Source organism: Lepidochelys kempii, chromosome 1 (assembly GCF_965140265.1).
Source record: "Lepidochelys kempii isolate rLepKem1 chromosome 1, rLepKem1.hap2, whole genome shotgun sequence".
Classification (NCBI taxonomy): domain Eukaryota; kingdom Metazoa; phylum Chordata; order Testudines; family Cheloniidae; genus Lepidochelys; species Lepidochelys kempii.
Window position 1 is genome coordinate 326570116 of NC_133256.1, and position 23862 is coordinate 326593977.

The following is a 23862-nucleotide window of genomic DNA, read 5'->3' on the forward strand; positions in this document are numbered from 1 at the left end:
ATAAGTTGTTTTTAAACTCAGTAGTAAGACATACAAAGTACCTAAAGTTATAATGTAAAATGTGCAAATGATGTTAATACAGGCATTTTTTCATTTTAGGTTTTCTAGACATATATGATGACAGAAGAAAATGATTCCATTTTCAATTTAGGAGACATGTTTAAAGGGAAGAGTCGCAGTGAAATAATAGTGAAGTTACTGGTTTATGCCATGCATAAATAATTAATATATCCCAATTTATCTTGTGTCTGAAAAGATTTCCTTCTGTTAGTAGAGTTTTGTATGAAATTAAGGTACAAATTATCACTGTGTAATGTCGACAGACCCCAATCGGCGTGACCAGCACCAAACCTGGGACCTTGGAAGCTTGATGCATGAGCTAAAGGACCTATCTCTCTTAGCCAAGGCTGTAGCAGACTTATTAATCTTCAGCTAGTCTAGCAGCCATTAAAGCTGCACAGCCCAGGGCAGAGCCCTGGGAGGAACTGTACCAAGCCCCTCTTCTGCTAGAGGATGAGAGAATATGTCAGTCCTTTCTAAGATGCAGCATAGAGGGAGTAGCTGAGCCGTGGCATCACCTACTCCAGGGCCTTCTGATCTCTCCCCAACCTCTTGTTCACCCCCTAGTTGCACTGAGGACTGGACCCAAGCTCTAGGTAGCCCTAGTGCAGCCAGGTGGGGAGGTACCCTTACTCCCCCATATGGCCATGTTAGTATTTGAAAGCACAATTTAGCCCTTGATAAATACAAATTTTAAATAAATCAGCAGTTCTTTTTATCATTTGACCTCATGTACATATATTTTTATTATTGTAACTATTAATTCTGTAGGTTTTCTGAGATGAAAATGTAGCAGTAAGTCCATTCAGTCAATCTAGTATCTCTATTACTTACTTGGAACCAAATCCTTAAATTTGCTCTGAGGCCACAGAAATGCAATTCCACTGGTGTTGGCCATTGGTTCAGTGAACTACATGGATCCTCTGAATCAGAGTCTTGTGTAGGTAGGAGCCACAACCTCTACTAAGGCCCAAAGCCAAAGGTGATAGTCAGAGCTGTAGCCAGGGTGTGCAGGGATGCTCTGTGTTCTGCCTCTACTTTCTGAGAGATGAATTTTTCCTGTAATGCAAAGTCCTTTTGCTCAGGCTTTGAAAAAGGAACTAGAGTTGGTGCATATTCACCGTGGGACTGGATCATTTTCCTTTTCAAATGAGTCATTTAAACAGTGTCTCTCCTTGGCGTAAACCTTTTTTAATCTTCTGGTATTTTTATACTGACATGCATCTGTAAATGCAGTGCATCCACTTAATCATGGTTTTACAAGGTCCCTGTTTTAGCTGAGATCTGTTGGATTAGAAAATCTGTTATAAGGAATCTAATTGCATTGGGAAAATCAAATGTATGCACCTGTTCTCTGAAATTATATTGTACGTGAATTGAACATTTCTAACACTGATGAAAATTTATTTCAATTTTATGAAAGACATTTACATAAGAACAGGCCTTAATGAGAAACAAACAGCTGCCAGTTTGCTGACTTCATAAACAAATCAACACCTAATGACTGAATGAGAGTTTCAGGATAATTGAGTAAATGTAATTACAGTATCTCAGAACGTAGCAAATATAATTTTGATCAGCCTCAAATTTGCATTGGCTCCTCAAGTTTCCTTAATACCAGGAGAGAAGGCAGCATTATTTTAAATTATATATCACAAAAATTCTGTAAGAAAGAGGAGAGTGTTTTGCTTGCAGTACCTTTTTCTGCATTTGGGAATCAGTATGATTTCTTCCTTTTTTCTAACTGTAATGCCATAACAATAACTTAAATTTGACATTAACCTGACTCAAAGGTAATATCATCAGGAAGCCAAAAACAGATTTCGAGCCATAGAAAAAGTATAAAATTTGAGAAACAGTTGTGACAAATTGAAGGTGCTTTTCCCCAGTAATTATTTTTATATAAATCTTTGATATTACACTTTTTGTTTTAGTAGGTGGCCAAATGGTAATTGTCCGGACAGCCAATTTTTTATCACTGAGAATGCAGCTGACACTCCGCCTTTTATTCTTTTTTCTTTAATTAACATGGCTTTTTAAAATCTTGATTACCATTTTTAATGGAGTAATCCTTTTAAGCCAGTTGTTACCTTGAGCTGCAGTGTAGTTTTGGAGAGCTTTCGAAAAGTATGGGAGGGACTGTTTTTTCTGTTAACGCTGCTCTTGCAACCAAGAGTTTAGTTTAAATACATTTTCTTTAATCCAGACAGACACCTAGATATGTAACAGCTCTTATTATTCAGAGCCATGTGACAGTCACGTTCATTTTCATATGGTTCCTTCCAATCACTTCTATCCAATTTACCACTGTGCTGTGGTAAGGAACCAATCCGCACTGTTTGCCTTGCTGCAGATCACATTTGCATTGAACACTCTCATTTGCATTACAATGATATAGCTGGCTTGTTGAGATTCCAGCACAATGGCTGAGAAGCTTTTTAATTTTTTTTCTTTTTTAACAAAAAGACAAAAAAAACCCCAGCATTCTGTTCTAGTCCTAGTCAGTGTAATGAGTCATCTCAGAACCTGATGAGTGCTGATGACTCATCCCTCAGCCTGAGCCTGATGATTCATGCCTGAGCATGATTACCTGAGGGCTCCTCATCAATCAGCCAGGGCTCAGCCACTCCACAGGTGCAGGTCTAACCAGGTGACCCCAAGCCCGGGATATTGGCAGTGAGAGCACTCACTCCAGTCCGCTTAACATCACTACCTCGCTAGGAGTATCCCCTGCCACTTGGTGGTTCTGACAGACAGCTCCTAGTCCTGCTCCAGCCTTGTTCCAACCCCGTTCTTAATTCCTGCTCTGACCCCTGGCTTAAGTCCCCAGGGTGACCACTAGTCCTGACTGCCACAGTTCCAACCACTAGTCATGACTGCTGCTGCTTTAACTACGAGGACTGATCATCTATCAGTTTCTGACAGTTTGAGTAGGCTGCCTCCTTTTGTGCCCAACTCCAGAAGCCGAGATGGAAACCCCTGGAATTATGTTTATCACTGAGATCACAGAGATGGTCCAGAGTCTTCAGGATCAAGTTGTCCAATTGCATCTGGAGAATGCCTTCCTCCACTCACAGATCCCCACAGCCACAGATAACCCCATTACCGTCAGCCATGGTATCTTTGGGACACAGCCCAAAGGTTTCACTGCCAGAAGGATTTGATGGGAACCACCAGAAGTTCTGGTTTTCTTAATCAGTGCTGATTTTATTCCTGATGAGTCCTGCAATGTATCCTGATGATCAGTCCAAGGTGGGGCTTATTATCAATTTATTGACTGGTGAAACCCTGGACTAGAGCTAGCCACTCCTGGAACAGGCCAGCCTGATTCTCAGTCACTTTGACAAGTTCATCCACACCTTCTCTGTAATATTTGATTATCTGAATTGCGCCCATACCATCTAAGCCACACTGCTGTTTCTCCAGCAGGACTGTCAGCCTGTGTCTACCTATGCTGCTCGTTTTCAGCATCTGGTTGCTGACAAGAGTGGAACATGGTGGCATAGATTCAGCATTTACTCCAGGGTCTGAACGATGACAGGAAAAATGAATTGGTACAGGTCAAACCTCCCATTAGTTTGGATTTGTATATTGAACTGTGCCTCCAGATTAAGAGTAATTTGTTCGAACGATGCCAAGGAAAGAAGAGGTGCACACAACTCCAGCCTCATCCTGTTTCATTCCAGCCATCCCCTTGAGCTGTCCTAGAACTGGAGCCTATGCAGACTGATGTGAAGTGAAGACACCTCACTGATCAGGAGAAGGAGCATTGGCATCAGAACAGCCTTTTGTACTGGGGGGGCCCTACTTTGCCATTGTGTGCCCCTTAAATCCAGACCTTCAGCAGACCCAGGGAAACAATCATGTCCAGCCCCATTAGAGGGTTTGCATCTGGATGTAACCTCACAGTTGAGTTCTCCAACAAAGTCCCCTCTTCTGCCCATATGTGTCTTGGCAGCCATGAACTGTCATCCTCTGCACCTGCAGGTCTTTCTCCGTCTCTGAGGTGAATTGAACCCAGCTTGTGCTAGTGAATTCTGGTGCCTCTAGCAATTTCATGGATACTGGATTCACTAAGGTTAATCAGCTGCCAGTACAAAGGAATCCCACCCCAGATCTAGTGGTAAAGATTGACGGTAGCATGCTGTCCTTTTGTTCAGTTGTCCAATAAACCATGCCCTTCCAGGCTGAAATCCAAGATCACCAAGAGATTCTGCATTTTAATTTAATTAAGTCATAGAATCATAGAATCATAGAATCATAGAATATCAGGGTTGGAAGGGACCCCAGAAGGTCATCTAGTCCAACCCCCTGCTCAAAGCAGGACCAATTCCCAGTTAAATCATCCCAGCCAGGGCTTTGTCAAGCCTGACCTTAAAAACCTCTAAGGAAGGAGATTCTACCACCTCCCTAGGTAACGCATTCCAGTGTTTCACCACCCTCTTAGTGAAAAAGTTTTTCCTAATATCCAATCTAAACCTCCCCCACTGCAACTTGAGACCATTACTCCTCGTTCTGTCATCTGCTACCATTGAGAACAGTCTAGAGCCATCCTCTTTGGAACCCCCTTTCAGGTAGTTGAAAGCAGCTATCAAATCCCCCCTCATTCTTCTCTTCTGCAGGCTAAACAATCCCAGCTCCCTCACACTCACACTCTCACCACACTCTCTGACCATGCTCAATATTCCATGGCGCTCAGTGCACGATCCACACATTTTATGAAAGATGCTCAAGCTATGATTTGAGTTGAGCTATTGCCAAAAATCATGTCTAGCTGAGTCCGGGCCAAACAGAACCAGCACTGAGAAACCTACTGCCTTCTGAGACCAGCAGATTAAAGGAGTTAATGGCACATTAATCCCTGCAAAATATCAAGAGTTTGCTGATGTATTTGATAAAAGGAATGCTGATACTTTACTCCCATGTAGACCCTAAAATTGCCCCATCGATCTCCAGTAATGGGCTAAACTTCCATTTGGACAAATTTATTCCTTATCAGAACCAGAAATACCTTGATGCAAATCTTGCAATGATCTTCAGCCATCCATCCATATCTTCTTCTGGGGCCCAATTTTGTTTATGAAAAAAGAAGAATGGCTCCTTGTACCTTTGCATGAACTATCATGCCTTGGACAAAATCACCATCAAAAGCAAGTATGCTTTGTCTTTGATCAGCAAGCTGTTGGAAAGAATCAGTTCCACAAAGGTATTTACCAAGTTCGATCTTTGTGAGGCTTACAGTCTCGTCTTATTTGGAGGGTAACCAATTGAAGACAGCATTGCACACCTGTCACGATAATTTTGACTATCTGGTTATGCCTTTTGGTCTTTCCAATGCCCCAGCCACATTCTAGCTCTTTGTCAAGGACATTTTCAGGGATGTTTTAGGCTAGTTCGTGATGATCTACCTAGATGGCATCTTCATCTTCTCAGAAAGGTGCATGTTTCCTGACCCAGGAATATACAGACCATAAGAACCTGGAGTACCTGCAAACAGGAAAGGCTCTCAACCAGCCTCAGATCTGGTGGTCCTTTTTTTCTCCAGGTTCGATTTCACCATGACCTGTTCCCCAGAATGGAAAACCCAATGCACTGTCCACAAGGGTGAGTAGCTGGACAAGAAAAATATGGCTCCTGAACGTCCCATAGTATTTAAGCTTGCCATTTCATCAGTGTGATGGTGGACAATGGCTTGCTTTCTCATGTGAAGCCCCTCCTACCCCATGATCCATTTGCAGTAAACCTTATTTCAAGTGGTATGACTTAGCTCCTAAACCGAAATTCTCTGTCAAGAATGGAATTCTTATGTTTAAGGACCAGATCTATATCCCCAGTGGTGAACCACATCTAGCAATACTCCAGCTATGCCATGACTCATCCCTGGATGGCCATTTTAGCCACTGGAAAATGTTGAAGCTGGTCTCTTGATATTTCTTGTGTCCAAAATTACATTCATCCATTGAGTCCTACATTGAATCCTGTGATGTCTGTGCTCGAACAAAAAAACCCTGCACCAAACCCATTGGTGCTCTGATTCCACTGCCCGAGGATTACAGTTTGTTTCACACTTCTGGCAGGAATTGTTCAAGTTCCTGAATGTTGAACTGTATAATTTCTCAGTTTATCACTCCCAGACTGATAGGCAGACTGAACGAGTGAACCAAATTCTGGAGCAGTACCTCCATTGCTTTGTGAATTATCATCACCATGGCTGGATTACCCTCCTTCCCTTCACCAAATTTGTGTACAGTAATTCCAACTACTGATCAACCCCCAGACTCATTTTTATGCCAACTGTGGTTTCTACCCTCGGTTTCACTGGTCCATGCCACAAGCCTCCTATGTACCTGCAGCCTCTGACCTAGTCAAACACCATCACTGCATCCAGGAAAAATTGAAAACCCATCTAGATTCAGCCCAAAAAGATTAAAAGTGTTTCGCTGACCTTCATGAGCGAGCAACCCCTCAAATCACAGTTGGGGATAAAATATGGCTCTCAACACAATACCTTGACTCTACTCTGCCTTCAAGGAAGTTGGATTATCGATATCTTAGCCCATTCCGGGTCCTCCAAAAGATCAACCCTGTGGTCTTCAAACTCCAGCTGTCTAAGGTGATGAAAATGCAGCCAGTATTCCATATCTCCTTGCTGAAAAAGCACATCAACAACTCCTTGCCCAGATGAGAACAACCATCACCTCCACCCATCATGGTCCAGGGGCATGAGGAGTACCTGGTGAAGCAAATTTTGGATTCCAAAATTCTCTGAGGAAAGCTCATGCACCTTGTTGATTGGGAGGGTGATGGTCCAGCTGATCGTTTGTGGGAGCCCATTGAAAACATACATGCACCAGATCCACTTTGAGAATTCTATCAATTACACCCTTATAAGCCTGGTCCAAAGACCTCTGGTAGACATCTTTTGAATGGGGGGAGGGGAGGAAATGTAATGGGTTATCTCTGAGCCTGATTAGTACTGTCAGCCTGAACCCAATAAGTGCTGCTGAGCTAATTAGTCATCCCTGAGCCTGATTACCTGAGGTTTCCACATCAACCGGGGCTCAGGCAGTCCACAGGTGCCAGTCTAACCAGGTGACCCAAAAGCCAGGGATATAGGTTCCCAATGAGAGCATCCACTCAGTCTGTTCAATATCACTATCTCGCTGGGAGTATCCCCTGCCACTTTGTGGTTCTGACAGACTGCACCTAATCCTGCACCAGCCTTGTTTCAATCCTATTCTTGATTTCTGCTCTGACTGTGTCTCTGGTCCCCGGCCTGACCACTAGGCCTGACCACTGCTACTTCAACCACTAGGCCTGACCATCCGTTTCTCAGTTTCTGACAAAATGATCAAGCTGTTTTCACATAAGCTCTTTATGGTAAGATTTTGGCCACATTTCTGTTGGTCTAAAAAGTTCAACTCAATACACTTACTACCTGTAAATATGAGAAACAAATCTCATGCCATTGCTAAATGAAAGGACTTCCTTTCAAGTCAATGCACCAAGTTTTAGCCACAACACTCTTTAATAGTTACTGGAGTTGCGGCTATAGCCTAGCACACCATGTTAAGAATAGAGACTATGTATGCACTTCCATTACTCTTGCTCAGTACTCAAACTCCACATTGCAGTTGGCATAAATCCTACTCCACATTCAGAAGCACAAGGCAGGTCACTGAAACAGTTTCATATCCAGGAAGATATGTCTGGAGGAGAGGCTTCTTCTTGTGGGAATGGTCACCTCTGTTTGCAGGCAATGCAGTGGCCCCTATTGGTCTGTCACTGTTGGCAAGTTGCAAAGGATCTCCTGCACAGTCCATTAGTCCCGGCTACAGTGCTGTGCAGTGCATGGCCGGATGCAGCATCTCTGCAGTGCTGCCACATAAAATGTGGATGAACTTTTAAATTCCGCATTCCGTACATTGCACAACACTCTGCACAAAAAGAGATGTAAATTGTTACCAGTGGGTCTGCTGGTCCTGTCACTTGTGCAGAGCAGTTGAGAGCCTGATGGTGTAAAATCTCTTTGCTTCCACCTCTCAGCCCTGTGTGTCATGGTATCCCCGGGCTGTGCACCATGGGCAGCCAATCAGGACAACTGGGGGAAATCAGGAAATGCCTTTTATTCTATACCTTCTAGATTTTTTTGCTACAGGAAACTGTGTCTAGGACTCATGCTTACTACTTACATAATAGAAAACATGCAGTGGAAGTTAGGTGCTTAAATGCCTTTGAAAATGTCCCCCACAGTTTCTAGTGCTGCATAATTGAGTTTTGTGAAGCAATGATCATCGTTTAAAAGCAAGGGAATGTAGAGATAATGCTTCTACTCCAGTAACTTGGAACCACAATATGAGTTAAATAATCTCTCAGTGCATTTAAAAACAGTCTTTTACAAAAAATATTCCTCCTTGTGGTCAGTGGGTTTTTTATTTCTTTGAATGCAATAAGAGCGAATACCGATTGTTATGGTTCTTCTTGTGGAATTACAAATTGTGATCTCAATGAAGTGCAAATGATTAAGGTACCTTGAGGAGCACCATTGTTCAATGAGCTTTAGTGTTCCTTGATATACTTCAATGAATTTTAGAAACACAGTTCTAAAAATTTAAAGGATTTTGGGTGGGGATGGAAGGAGTCAATGGCACATTATCTTCAGGTCACCGGCAAAATAAACAGTAAAAGCTAACTCGGAATGTTTATGGACAGTTGTGTCTGTATGTACTTAGGGAGTCTTTATTCTGTGGATTAAATGAAGTGATAGGCATTAATGGATCATTCATAGCTATTATGATGTAACTTGTCAATACATCATATCCTGAAGGAATATTTAATCTGCAAACCTGCCCAGGTGCTTTAACTCTATATACTGTAAAACTCTCACTATATTTTTGATAAAAAGTAGTTACTGAGAATGGGGGGGGGGAAATGGTTCATTTGGGTGAAAAAGCAGTGCCTACAGCATTAAAGGTGAACAGAAACCTTTAGCTGAAGGCTTTAAACCAAATTCTAACTATCACTTAAATCAGGGGTGGGCAAACTTTTTGGCCCAAGCGCCACATCTGGGTATGGAAATTGTATGGCGGGCCATGAATGCTCATGAAATTGGGCTTTGGGGTGCGGGAGGGGATGAGGGATCTGGCTGGGGGTGCAGGCTCTGGAGTGGGGCCATAAATGAGGAGTTCAGGGTGTGGGAGGGGACTCCAGGCTGGGGGTGCAGGCTCTGAGGTGGGGCTGGGGATGAAGCATTAGGGGGTTCAGGAGATTGCTCCAGGCTGGGACAGAGGGGTTTGGAGTGCGGGAGGAGGATCAGGGCTGGGGCAGGGGGTTGGGGTGGGTAGAGGGTCAGGGGTTCAGGCTCCAGGAGGCACTTACGTCAAGCAGCTCCCAGAAGCAGTGGCATGTCCCCCCTCTGGCTCCTACGTGGAGGAGCAGCCAGGTGGCTCTGCATGCTGCCCTGTCCGCAGGCACTGCCCCTGCAGCTCCCATTGGCCATGGTTCCCGGCCAATGGGAACTGCGGGGTCAGCACTTGGGGTGTGGACAGCGTGTGGAGCCTCCTGGCTGCCCCTACGTGTAAGAGCCAGAGTGGGGACATGCCGCTGCTTCCAGGAGCCACGTGGAGCAGGGCAAATCCCCAATCCTGTTCCCCAGCTGGAGCACTAGAGCAGGGCAAGCCTCAGACCCCATTCCCCAGCAGGAGCTCGAGGGCCGGATAAAAACGTCTGGAGGGTCAGATGTGGCCTCTGGGGCATAGTTTGCCCATCCCTGACTTAAATGCTCAAATAAACTCCCAGAATGTACTAAGATTCCCAAATTTGAATTGTTTAACCTTGTTGCTTTGTTCATTTTTTGAGTATCGGGATACATACACTTCCCCACAAGTGCGTAGACATTTTGATATGTCTGGCTATAGCTCTATCACCTTTAAACATCTTTAAGAAAGTGAGGTCTTCCTATGCAAAAGAAGCCTTCACTTTATTGTTCAGTTGTGAATGGATTTCTGTGGTTCTCACTATTATATATCAAATCAAAGTAAAAATATGTTAAAACAACATTATTCAGGTTGCAAAGTGAAGCGCACAAAAGTTAAGAAATGCCAAAATTAAGGATGCCTGAGCAATCTTACTTTAGCTCCCTTATGCGTATACATTATGAGACAGTCTTTAATTACATAATCACATATTATTTTTCCACAGATCCCCTGCTTCATTCAGTGTTCACGAAGCACGGTGCTCCACTAATCAGCAGCTATTCAATATTTTGTTTTAGCCTCATTGTTCAATATGTGTCCTCTGTCTTATTTACAGCACACTATTCAGACTCTACTTTGAAGACACAATTGTTAATTTCCTGAGAGACTTTGCTGTGGAGCTCATCAGTATAGTATCCAAGGGCTTCACAAACATTAATTAATTTATTTTCACAAACCCCTCCTCTGAGATGGTGGAATATTATCACCATTTTACAGATTGGGAGCTCAGACACACAGAGATGATGGTAAAATATATCCATTAATTTTGGGTGTCCCATTTGAGATGCCTGGGACCTGACTTTTCAGAGTACTTAGCATCATATAGTACTTTTTATTTTCAAGCACAGCTCTGTGCTCATCACTTCTACAAATCAGGCCCAGGGTCTCAGGCTGTCACCTACAAAATGAGGAACTCTCACTTAGTGGCCACCTGGGAAAAGTTTGGTGTAGTGATTTGCTTAATATTACACAGGAATTCTTTGGCAAAAGTAGGGGCAGAATCCAATTCTCTAGGACAGCATTCAGCCATGAGACCCTCCTTTCTCTCCCTACATTCCCCTGCCTCATTCTCTCCACATCTACCAACTTCAGGAACAAATGAGCTAGGGGTCCTATGGACAACAGCTTGCTTTAACATAATCCTGATTCATCCCCAAGGGAGGTCCATCCTGAGCACTAAATGAGGCAAGGGTCCTGAGGGTAAAAAGGTATATGATCATATTGTTAAAGATGATGTCATACTGCATACATGTATACAGGGGCACAGGCATACTTAATTCTGGCATTTCTTCTTTTTAGCTCTTGACTTTGCAACCTTAGTAACATTCTTTTGATATTTTTTGTTTTGTTTTCTTTTGTTTTAATATGGCCAAAGCTATGTATTTTTCTCTAGCCTTGGTCTCAGAAATGGCTGAAGTGGAGAAGTCTGATTACCAGCACGACAGAAACTACAACCACCACAAAACCTGGGTTATGGGTGGGGAATGTTACACCTTTAACACATGGCATGAAATTACAGGGTTTGGATTTCATTTGAGTGCCTAGCCAACAGGGGGTCATTTAAAAAATATTAAAATAAAAGCAAAAATATATTGTGTAAAACATGTCTGCCTCTAAAAACTGATTAAAATGTCAATAACCAGATCATAAATTCTTGTAATATTGTCTCAACAAAGTGAAACTTTTGTGTACAGTAAAAATGACACAACTGTTAGTGACTGGAAATAACATACAGAAATTCTAGTTTTATGTCTTCTCATGCTCACAGAATGTTACTGAATAGAAGTTTGCTCCTCTTCATGAAGTTTTTAAACTTCATGTTTCTGTTAAGCATAAAGCATTTGAAGCATCTCTGTAACATTCCTCAGAAACGTCATGAATAATTGGATTGTCCCTCATTTTCTCCTGCACATAAGGGTGCTTCTACCTAGAAAATTAGTTTATCAAAATCTATGTTTGGTTGTGTCAATCTCTTACAAGTAGAACTGTAGAACTAGTTTATTCTGTATTTCTGCTTTGTTGCATTCTAGCCTCTTGCAGAGAGTTGTGTAAAGCATTACAAATAAAACAATTTTGTTATTAATTTTCAGGTCCAGTGCTACACGTTTCCGTTGGAGTCAGTGCTACTACACAGTCCAAGATGAATGGGCTTTAGACAACATCTACATTGGACAGCAATGTTCAAATATGTGTAATGGACACGGCTGGTGCGACCATGGCATATGCAGGTATTGCACGTTTCCCAGTTCCTCTGGAAATGGTGACTCTGAATGCTGCTGGGATTTTATGTATTGTGTTATAAGGATGTTAGGTCACCTAGAGTTTTGGAGATGTATCTTTCAATCGTTTAAAATCTAAATAAATAAATGAAATAATGTGTTTGTTAAACCATTATGGCCAGAACAAAAGCCAACAAGTGCTCCAGTCCCCAAAAGCAAAGCAGGCATATACCTGGTGGATCCAGGCTGTGGAGGGATCCGTCAGTGGTGTAAGGACCATTATAACTGCATCTACTCCAGCATCACCATCCTGTCCCAGGCATAGGGGATATGACCAGGGCACTGCTGTGACCAGCTGATCCCATATTGTCAGAGTGGACCCCGGGTGGGTACTATTTGGCAGCCAGGATCACACTGAGCTGTCTTTAGGCTTCTGTGACTTACACCAGGGACTTGGCTAGTGTCTACTGGCCTCAAGATCATCTAGATACCACAGTGATTGGCATGTTTTAAAATAGCTAGAGAGAGAAGATATGATGGTATTTTTAAAAATTATGTAGGTGGTGGATATAGAAAAAACATAACCAATTAATGTTTATCTGCATTGTAAAAACATAGAAAAGTATAGTCGACTAACAAATTTCAAGACCACTTGGACACTGCAAAGTGGTGCTCCACGTCATGGCCAGAACTTCACAGGGACAGCAGGGATACAACTAAGATCCATCTACACCAAAAGTAAATGCTCCTGCCATGTGAGCAGGAAGAAAATCTCTGATAGTTGTTAATATTCTAGAACCTAAGACGCAGAGTTGAGCTGTGGTACATGTCCACACAAGATAGGTCATTACAGGAGAGATTTTCTAAATCACAAATGCACGTTAGTAACCCAAATGCCATTGACTTTCTCTCCCCATGGTATCATTCATTTACCTTCCATCCCAAAAGAGTGTTTTGACTAAATAAATGCAGGTATAACTAACCACTAAAATGTAACCATCTTTGGTGGAAGAGAGACAGCAACACTACGTAACTGTAAGTGGAGGGGAAGTTTTGATCATCGTCACTAGGACAAACCCCTGTTCTTAAATATCCCATAAAACTTTTTGTAAGGACAGATTTTTAACAGTTCATGGTCCCTTCTGTGAGTGGACAACTTGTATATGCTCCAATTGCAGTTTGCTAATACACCCTCCAGTTTGCACACTCATATGTAGGAGTGTGCCCAGGCAAATCAGGGATTGTGGAATACACAGGTCGGAAGATGTACAGAAGTGTGCAGGCCTGTTTGGAAATTTGGCCCTTAATACCCCTGGGAACAGAATAGCCATTACGTTTTTGTCTGATTAAAAAGATCTACATACATAGTAGCTTCTGTGTATCTGTTTCAGAAGGGCTGAACTGACCACGCCAGGACCTGAACTTGTGATTCCAGGGAGTCTGATTATTTCACATCTAACTTAGAAGGGCTGCTGCATTGTTTTAAAGTAATTGTGGATAACATCAAGTAGAATATGTATGTATCTTTAGGAGCCTGGTGTCTTTATGCTTCTCTCCAGGTGTGATCCAGGGTATCAGGGCACTGAATGTCACCCTGAGACTTCCCTCCCTTCAACTGTAATGTCTGATTTTGAGAACCCAAATGGTTTGAAGACTGAATGGCAGGAAGTTATTGGGGGAGAAATTGTAAAACCTGAACAAGGCTGTGGGGTCATTTCTTCTGGATCATCACTCTATTTCAACAAGGTACACCCAAGAGTTGGGTAAATTAGAAACACTTTACATATATCTTTAAATGGAACCTAATATGGTTGTACGGCAACAAAGAAGGAGATTGGTGGTGTGTGTTAGAAAGTGATACAAGAGTAGATGACATGCAGTACGTAAATGCAAATTAGACAAAAATATGGATACATGTGCAGAACAAAGCCAAGTTAGTCTTTTTACAGACAAAAAGGATTGGGAATGCAGACATTGATTGTTCACCTAAGAAATACCATGTGTAATGGGAGGAACTAAAGGATCAGTGATGTACCTGAGAAATTTGCATATTAATCCTGCTATTGTTTATAATAGGATTTGTATATATGCTGTATATTCTTTCAAGTAACTTACAACTCCCATTAGTGACTATTCTTTCATTCTTTTTCCTAAACAAGGGCAGTAGTCTTTCTTTCAGAGGCTAGTTCTTTCCCTACACCCTCAAGGCATGCAACTTTTTGTGAAGTCAAAGAACTGGAGCTGGTGAAAATACAGATATGTTACTCCTCCAGCTTTCTGGAAAATGCTTGGTTAGCTCTTATCAGATGCTTTGTTTGCATGACTCAGTTGGCTCACTCACACACAAAAATAACATGAAACAAAGAGAAAATTAGGAAATCTGCAGATCAATAATATGTAATCAGATGAAAGCAAAAAGATACTTTTATAACCAAATGTAAGATTAGGAGAACAGCTTTGTGGTCACAGATCTACTTTTCTTCTTACATTGCTGTAATATCTAATTTTAATTACAGAAAGGAAAACTATACGCATAGTTATGTGGTTTCCTTTTACGAGCCTGATCCAATTGCCACTGCAGACTCTAGAAGTTGGATCAGACCCAGAGGAATAAGCTAATATGTTAAGCTGTGTAATTGTATGTTGTTTATCTCATTTACAAAAATCTATCCCATCAAATAATTTTCAGAACTCCTATATACTTGCAGGGGTGCTGGAACAATTTTTATAATGGGGATGCTGAGAGCCATTGAACCAAAGTGTAAACCCTGTATATAATGGAAACCACTTCAAGCCAGGGGGTGTGGCAGCACCCCCAGTACTCCCAGTTCTAGCACCTATGTATATGTGTACAGCCAAGTCTCCTGGAAATGCAATGCAGTACTGAAAATTTCATAATAGACCAATCAGTATAACTAGCTAATTGTGATAATTGGATTTTTTATATAATTGTCTTCTCTATTAGATGTTCCTCCTTCTGGCTCATTTTCTCAAGCCAAGTTTCTCAAAGTAATTTGCTAAATTAGAATTAACCTGCTATGATCTGGGGTTCTCTTTTATTATTTTTCTTCTTATTTCTGCTTAGGAAGGGTGAAAATCTCATTTAGAAATTCTTGGCTTCTTTCTATTGATCTCTAAGGGTTAGGTTAGCATTTATTTTTTCAGTAGCAGCAGTCTGAGTGCCATAATTGAAGGTGACTTATTTAATTTGTGTTTAGATGTTCTGTGTTCAATGCGCCTCGCTGCCATGGTGATAGATGTTATAATAAATTATTTGTAATCATTGGCTGACATTTGTGTGTTGTTTTTAGAGCACATACACATGTGTTGCTATTTCTTTGCATTTGTTCAAATAGCCACTTTGTATTTGAACTTCTAATGTTTACTGCCATTATCAGTCTCTCATTTCTGGATTAATTTTGGCTTTGTTCTGCTGACTCCTTGTTTATCTTTTATATCTCATTTTAATCAGTTGTAGGCATGTTTTCATCATGGAACTCTTTCAATTAGTCCCTTGCATTTCCTTTGTGACGTTGCGTAACTGAAGGCCTGTTTTAATTAACCTAATTCTGTAGCTGATTATTCTATTGGTAGAATGGATTTTATGTTATATGTATGAGAAGTACAGCAAACCTATCTGAAATAGTATCTCAGTTCTTCACATGAAGCTTGATTCACCCCTTCTAGTTCAGGGGATGACGTACATTGCGCACAGACCCTGAGCTTTCAAGAATGAATACCCACTTCCTCAGATGTGTGTAGTGGAAATTTCTAGAGGCAGGTATAAATATGCAAACAAGAATCAGGCTAGGGATAATGAGGTTAGTTCAATCAGGGAGGATGAGGCCCTCTTTTAGCAGCTGAGGTGTGAACAACAAGAGAGGGGAAACTGCTTTTGTAGTTGGCGAGCCGTTCACAGTCTTTGTTTAATCCTGAGCTGATGGTGTCAAATTTGCAAATGAACAGAAGCTCAGCAGTTTCTCTTTGAAGTCTGGTCCTGAAGTTTTTTTGCTGCAGGATGGCTACCTTTAAATCTGCTATTGTGTGTCCAGGGAGATAGAAGTGTTCTCCTACAGGTTTTTGTATATTGCCATTCCTAATATCTGATTTATGTCCATTTATCCTTTTACGTAGGGACTGTCCAATTTGGCGGATGTACATAGCAGAGGGGCATTGCTGGCAAATATTACATTGGTGGACATGCAGGTGAATGAACCGGTGATGGTGTGGCTGATCTGGTTAGGTCCTGTGATGGTGTCGCTGGTATAGATATGTGGGCAGAGTTGGCATTGAGGTTTGTTGCATGGATTGGTTCCTGAGTTAGAGTTACTATGGTGTGGTGTGTAGTTGCTGGTAAGAATATGCTTCAGGTTGGCGGGTTGTCTGTGGGTGAGGTCTGGCCTGCCTCCCAAGGCCTGTGAAAGTGAGGGATCATTGTCCAGGATGAGTTGTAGATCACTGATGATGCATTAGAGAGGTTTTAGCTGAAGACTGTATGTGATGGCCAGTGGAGTTCTGTTGGTTTCTTTCTTGGGCTTGTCTTGCAGCAGGAGGCTTCTGGGTACACATCTGGCTCTGTTGATCTGTTTCCTTATTTCCTCATGTGGGTATCGTAGTTTTGAGAATGCTTGGTGAAGATCTTGTAGGTGTTGGTCTCTGTCTGAGGGGTTGGAGCAAATGCGGTTGTACCTCAGCGCTTGGCTGTAGACAATGGATCGTGTGGTGTGTCCAGAATGGAAGCTGGAGGCATGAAGGTAGGCATAGCAGTCAGTGGGTTTTTGGTGTAGGATGTTAACATGACCGTCACTTATTTGCACCGTGGTGTCTAGGAAGTGGACCTCCCGTGTAGATTGGTCCAGGCTGAGGTTGATGGTGGGGTGGAAGCTATTGAAATCGTGGTGGAATTCTTCCAGGGTTTCCTTCCCATAGGTCCAGATGATGATGTCATCAATGTAGCATAGGTAGAGAAGGGGCGTGAGTGGACGAGAGCTGAGGAAGCATCATTCCAGGTCAGCCATAAAAATGTTGGCATATTGTGGAGCCATGCAGGTGCCCATAGCAGTGCCACTGGTCTGGAGGTATATATTGTCACCACATTTGAAATAACTGTGCGTGAGGATAAAGTCACAGAGCTCAGCAACCAGTTGTGCTGTGGCATCATCAGGGATACTGTTCCTGACAGCTTGTATTCCATCTGTGTGTGGGACGTTTGTGTAGAGAGCCTCTACATCCATGGTGGCTAGGATGGTGTTTTCTGGAAGATCACCAATGCATTGAAGTTTTCTCAGGAAATCAGTGGTGTCACGGAGATAGCTGGGAGTACTGGTGGCATAGGGTCTGAGTAGAGAGTCCACATATCTGGACAGTCCTTCAGTGAGAGTGCCGATGCCCAAGATGATGGGGCGTCCAGGATTTCCGGGTTTGTGGATCTTGGGTAGTAGATAGAATAACCCCAGTCGGGGCTTTAAGGGTATGTTGATTTGTTCTTGTGTTAGTATAGGGAGCGTCCTGAGTAGATGGTGCAGTTTCTTAGTGTATTCCTCAGTGGGATCTGAGGAAAGTGGCCTGTAGAATTTGGTATTGGAGAGTTGTCTGGCAGCCTCCTTTTGGTAGTCAGACCAGTTCATGATAACAACAGCACCTCCTTTATCAGCCTCTTTGATTATAACGTCAGGGTTGTTTATGAGGCTGTGGATGGCACTGCATTCTGCACGAATTAGGTTATGAGGCATGCAATGTTGTTTTTCCACAATTTCTGCCTGTGCACATCAGCGGAAGCATCCTATGTATAGGTCCAGACTGTCATTTCCACTACACGCGTCCGACAAAGTGGGTATTCACCCACGAAAGCTTATGCTCCAATACGTCTGTTAGTCTATAAGGTGTTACAGGACTCTTTGCCACTTTTACAGATCCAGACTAACACGGCTACCCCTCTAATACTTGACGGACTCTGAGTTATCCAGGACTGGTACACCCTCAGAAGAGTGTGTGTTTACATGTCTTCCCCCCTCAGAGGTTCAGCTTGACCAGGACAGCTTTCAATTCCAGCTCAGTCGCTGAAGGAAGTTGCCATGGAGGCTCCCAGGGAAATATCAGCCCTTCCCTCCACCCTGGCTATGCTCCCTCCCTGGCTAGCATAATCCAATTTTGGTACCATGCTAGCCAGTTTTGGACCCCACAGCAGAGTTGCTGTTGCAGTCATCTTACCCCACCACCTCCTCATTCCAGGTAGACTTTCCTCATGTGAGGGCTCCATATTATGTCAGAAAAGCTTATATATCTCAAGGCGAAACAATATCACTGGGTTTTAATTTAATTTTGTGAGGATCAAGGGATTTTTTACATATTAAAAAAAGTTTTAAAGTCAATAAAATCTGCAATTGGCTGCAGAATTTCAAGAACTTAATTTGGTTCATAAATCAATTTACAAAAGATTATTGCTCTAGACATGTACATAATTTTCCATATACAACTGTGTTTGACATTTAGACATTTTCAGTAAAAGTGTCTTAGCGGGATGATTAACAATCTGAGTATATTTATTTTCTTTTCATGTGCCTCTGTACTACAGGACGGAAAAAGGCAATTGATGAGCTGGGATTTGGACACCACCTGGGCAGATTTCATCCAGTTTTACATTCAGATAGGTGGGGAGAGCTCTTCATGCAATAAACCAGACAACAGAGAGGAAGGTGTGCTGTTGCAGTACAGCAACAATGGAGGTATCACTTGGCACCTACTCGCAGAAATGTACTTCTCTGACTTCAGCAAACCTAGGTAAGATATTGGTTCAAACTAAAGCCATATCATATAAGACTTTTTAAAAAATCTCTCTCTCAATTTATTAAAAGGCAAAACAAAAACACTGTAAGTCATAATGCGTAAAATCCATTACAAGAAAACTCTTCCAGGCTTCAATAGTAAAGTACTTTGACTAGGAATGGAAAAAATCTAATAAAGATGGACCGTAAAGAAAAACTAGTGAAAAATAAAAGTGTCCAATTATTCAATCCAATGTGCAACATGACCAGATCACTACTAATACATATACAAAATTAACAGAAAAATATAGAACTTGTCCAAAATGAGGTGCAGAAATTTGTTGTTTCCTTTTATCTCTGGTTTCAGCTCTGATGAATATGTATTGATATTACATGCAAAAAACTACATTAAAAGAACATTAAAGATGCCAAGTTAAACACTCCAAAATTAGGAAATGCCAGAATTAAGGTTACTTTAATTACATCTATCTATCTTAGGTACTTATTTTGCTTCTGTTACCGTAATAACTCTTCACAGTCTTTAATGTATTTAGCTTCACAACACCCTTGTGAGGTAGGTAAATACAATTATCCCATTTTTATAGATGGTAAACTGAGGCACGGAAGAATTGAGGGTAAAATTTTCAAATGCACCTAAGTAACTTAGGACTAGAACTGGTCAAGAATTTTTGTCAGAATCATTTTTCCATGGAAAATGCCCTTTTTGCGAAATTGAAAATTTCCATGGGAAAATTTTAATTTTGCTTAAAATTTTTCATTTTCCATAGAAAATGTCAAAATGACGGCTCCCCAGCTGCTCGCCTGGAAGGCTCTTATCAAAGCCTTCCAGAAGGACTGCGAGGCTGAGTGCCATGACTCTGCCTCCCTGGCTCCAAGAGATAGTGGTGAGAGGCAGAAAGGCTGAGTGCTTCATGCACTCTACTCCTCTGGCTCTGGAGCTGGAGAGTAGCTGACCACCCTGGCTTGTCTGCCACTCTGGCAGTTGGGCTGGAAGACTCTTGTCAATCTCACTACAGTGAAAACAAGAGCCAACAAGGTGGGCAACAAGGAAGCCAAAAGTTCCCATGAAAAATGTTACCGTTTTGACTTTTTGTCATGATTCAGGGTGAAAATTTTTTTAAAAAATGCAAAATTTTGCATGGGAAGGGATTTCCATTTCCCAGCCAGCTCTGCTTAGGTTTCAGGTTCTGGAGAGGAATGTTCTCTAGTAGTTATATGCACTTCTGCCCCTGTATTCTCTCCTCCATCCCATCTGTCCCCTTCTGGCCCAGTCACCTCCTACCAACCTCTGCTCCTTTACATTCAAGTCAGGTTGCTTCTTCCTTCTTCTCCATGCTTCCTGGGCAATAGCAAAGGGAGCTCTGAGTCTCACCACTGTCCAATCTGGTGCCTGGTGCCACAGCAGCCCATAGCAGGCAGGAGGAGCAGTTGCAGGGAAAGACCTAGTTGGCACGTGCTCAGTGCAGAGGGAATGTACAGAGAATTTAGCTACCAGCCTCTTGCAAACCTCTACTGAGCAATTTTGAACGGTGACTTTCAAAGTGTTATAAGTCAGCAAAATGTAGTTGGATTTTCAAACATCCCTCTGATTCTTGGCTTCTCTGACCTGTTGCCAAATTTCAAGTTCCTGCTCCAAAGCATGGACGTGTTAGAGCTGCTCATTGAAATAGTTATAAGGATATTTAACATATGCAAAAATGTATTTCCCTAACCTCATTCTCAGAAATGGCTGAACCATTTTTTGCTGAAATTTCCCTCAAAAAGTTCAGTTTGAGGCAGTCACCCAGCATGGAAAATTTCAGTCTGAATGGTTAAAGTTTAGCAAAGTTATATGCACCTGAAAATTGGGTCTTATAATGGAAAATGTAGGGCAACCTTAACTATAGGCATCACAACCAGCTCCACCTGCAATGTTACAAATAGTTAATATGGAAGGATAGATGAAATTTCAATTATATCAGTACGTTACTCTGATAACCCTATTTCGGTCATATGACATCAAGTATTATTGTTTTATTACTTATTTTATCGACATTTATACCTGCTATCACCATAGAAGTTAGGGGCTTACTAATAACAAAAGACGCAATAAATTACAAAACACCCACAATGGGTAATGTATGGGAGGATTTCCTGAGTTGCCAAAAGAGAGACCATTAAAACTTATTTCTAATTTAGATTTCAATTAATGTGTTAAAAATAACTCACAAAATAGGATTCATTCCTTTAATATGTACTAAACAGAGAACATTTGAAAATCCTGTTGTATTCAATGAAGAACCAGCCAAAATGTGTATCCTGATTAATTAGTTCAAAGTATGACATTGTTTGGACTAAAGTAGTCTATGTTTACCCATAAGACATACTTCTAATATGTCCAAGACAATGATACTTAATGAAGTTTATTCAAATAGAACATAAAATAACTCTTTGTGTTACTGTTATTCTTATTCCTATACTTATCAGAAAGATACTTGGTGTAAGGATGTCACCAAAAAGAGAATGCCTGATTTGTTGAAATGGTCTTCTGATATTGCTATGGAGAATTGTTATGAAACAGAATCCTGCTTTCAATGATAGCTTTCTAAATTATTGTTATTTATTGTTTTTATTACAATAGCTTCTTACAAGCCCTTCTGAGATCAAGGCCCCCTTGTGCTAGGCAAGACAGACAAAGGATGTATCATTATCCCCATTTTACAGATGGGGAGCTGATATCCAAGGATTTGGAAGATTTCTAATGATTCCCACCTGTAAAACAGATTTTACCTTTTCTGGCCTCCACCGTCTGGTCTACATTGTTTCATGTGTCTCTTTAAGAACTGAGTGTTCTATAAAGTTCTGCTAAAATCTTGTCTTTTAGATTTGTCTATCTTGAGCTTCCGGCTGCTGCAAAGACTCCTTGTACTAGATTCCGCTGGTGGCAGCCAGTATTTTCGGGGGAAGGCTATGACCAATGGGCCATTGATGATATCATCATTTTGTCAGAAAAGCAGAAGCAGATCATTCCTGTCATTAACCCAACTTTACCACAGGTAATAAGCAATGCCGGTAAATAGGTACCTTAATGAAGCAGGAGATTTAATAGAGTTTTCTTGGAATTTACTGATTGCTTTTAAAGAAAACTGAAGTATTTGCAGGTATATCCTTGTCTGTCTAGGTACTTGTATAATCCTTCTCATAATAGATAGCACCTATAGATAGCACCTATCCTGGTGCTAAATGATTTACATGCATCAAGATAGAAAAGAGTGTTTAAAAGTTATTTCATTGTTATTCCATACAGTGTGGTGGTGATGTTTGATGTCTCTTTCATTTCTGTCAGAACTTTTATGAGAAGCCAGCATTTGATTACCCTATGAACCAGCTCAGTGTGTGGCTGATGTTGGCTAATGAAGGGATGACCAAAAATGAAAGTTTCTGTTCTGCCACCCCATCAGCAATGATATTTGGTAAATCAGATGGAGATCGATTTGCTGTGACTCGGGATTTAACACTGAAACCTGGATATGTCCTGCAGTTCAAGGTATTCTTTTATTTCAGATCTCTCCAGTTGAGGTTGAGGTATAGTGGGTTGATCCTGCAACCCTTTCTCATGTAAATATCTCTTACTCACCCAAGCAATCGTAGTGATCTTAACAGGACTGCTCATATGAGTAAGAACTACTTGTGAGATTAAAGGTTGCAAAACATCCTTCCCATTTCTGTCTGTGTAAAAGATGCAGAGGACATAAGTATGTTGTTGTACTCTATTAACAAGACCCTGCTTTCTGAAAGAAAAGGATAACAACCATAGAACAGGAAAGCTTTGTCTGTTTCACCAAAATAAATTTTAAAAATTTGTTATATCTTAATAAGCCTCTGAAGTGATGACTTGAAATGACTGTCATTATATTCCATTCAGTATCAGGAAATGCTACTGCAGTGGGGTATGGAAAGAGAATGTATCCCATTTGGTACCCAGTGACTACAAAGCTTCCAAGTGGCATGAGTACATTTTTTTATACTTGAAAGTATTTAAGAATTTACAAGCTGTTCTATACTCCAATGTGGGTTTTTCAAATAATTTACTTTTATTGTGGCAGTGAATATAGGCTCCAATTAGTATTCTCTTCTTTAAAGGGCTTACAAAATTGTCTTTGCTGTGACAGTACATCAGAATATAAACTCAAAAGGAAGTGTATTTGCTTTGACAAGCTGTTGTTTCTGAACCCTAATCAAAATTTTATTGAGTTTATAATGAAATCCCATTGGTGAATTCTGGGGGTCGGTTGCAATGCAATTTTAATGAGCTAGCCACAAATACATGGTCCTTACATAATTGGTGGATACAGATACTGAATAATTTACAAACAGAATTATTAAAGAGATCAGATGTTTACAGGCAGCTTTTCAATATAATTCCCACAGTTATATAAATAGGAAAGTTGGCTAGAATAAGGGAATTTGTAAAATAATCTCATCCCATTTAGAAGTTCTGTGATAAAATGCTATACCATCTGAGGACTACAGTACATTACATAAATCAGTGTCCGTTGTGTTATGCCTCAGACTATTTTGTAAAACAAAAAACACTTAAATATGTAAATACAATTTCACCAGAATAATATGCTAATCACATTTTGACACTTTTTCTACTTGAGTGACAAAATCATTGTTCTGTAGGTGTTATACTCAGCAGGGATCCAAGCATGATGTGCATCTGAAGAAGTGAGCTGTAGCTCACGAAAGCTTATGCTCTAATAAATTGGTTAGTCTCTAAGGTGCCACAAGTCCTCCTTTTCTTTTTGCGAATACAGACTAACACGGCTGTTACTCTGAAACCAGTCTAAATAAAGCAGACTTACTATTTAAAATGCTTTCCATCCTTGAAACTTTTAGCAAAGTAACATAAACTAAGAAACAAAAAAAGTCTCTGTTGAAGCAGTAATACCTCTTCCTTTTATGTGTGTATAGATTAGGAAATCAATTAAGTAGGTGATTAACTTCAACCTGCTTACGTTCCATTGCTATGCTTTACTTGAATCATATGTTTAAGTGCTT

At 41.1% G+C, this 23862-nt stretch overlaps 1 protein-coding gene across 2 annotated transcripts in view; it reads left to right on the forward strand.

Annotated features, from left to right (window-relative positions):
- Positions 1-23862, forward strand: part of RELN (reelin) — a 449490-nt gene that overhangs the window by 325631 nt on the left and 99997 nt on the right. For both annotated transcript variants that reach the window (XM_073328520.1, XM_073328521.1), the window contains exons 23-27: positions 11906-12043; positions 13594-13780; positions 18609-18814; positions 21683-21854; positions 22145-22345. In XM_073328520.1, coding sequence (XP_073184621.1) covers positions 11906-12043; positions 13594-13780; positions 18609-18814; positions 21683-21854; positions 22145-22345 — 904 coding nt within the window. The remainder of the gene's footprint in view (positions 1-11905; positions 12044-13593; positions 13781-18608; positions 18815-21682; positions 21855-22144; positions 22346-23862) is intronic.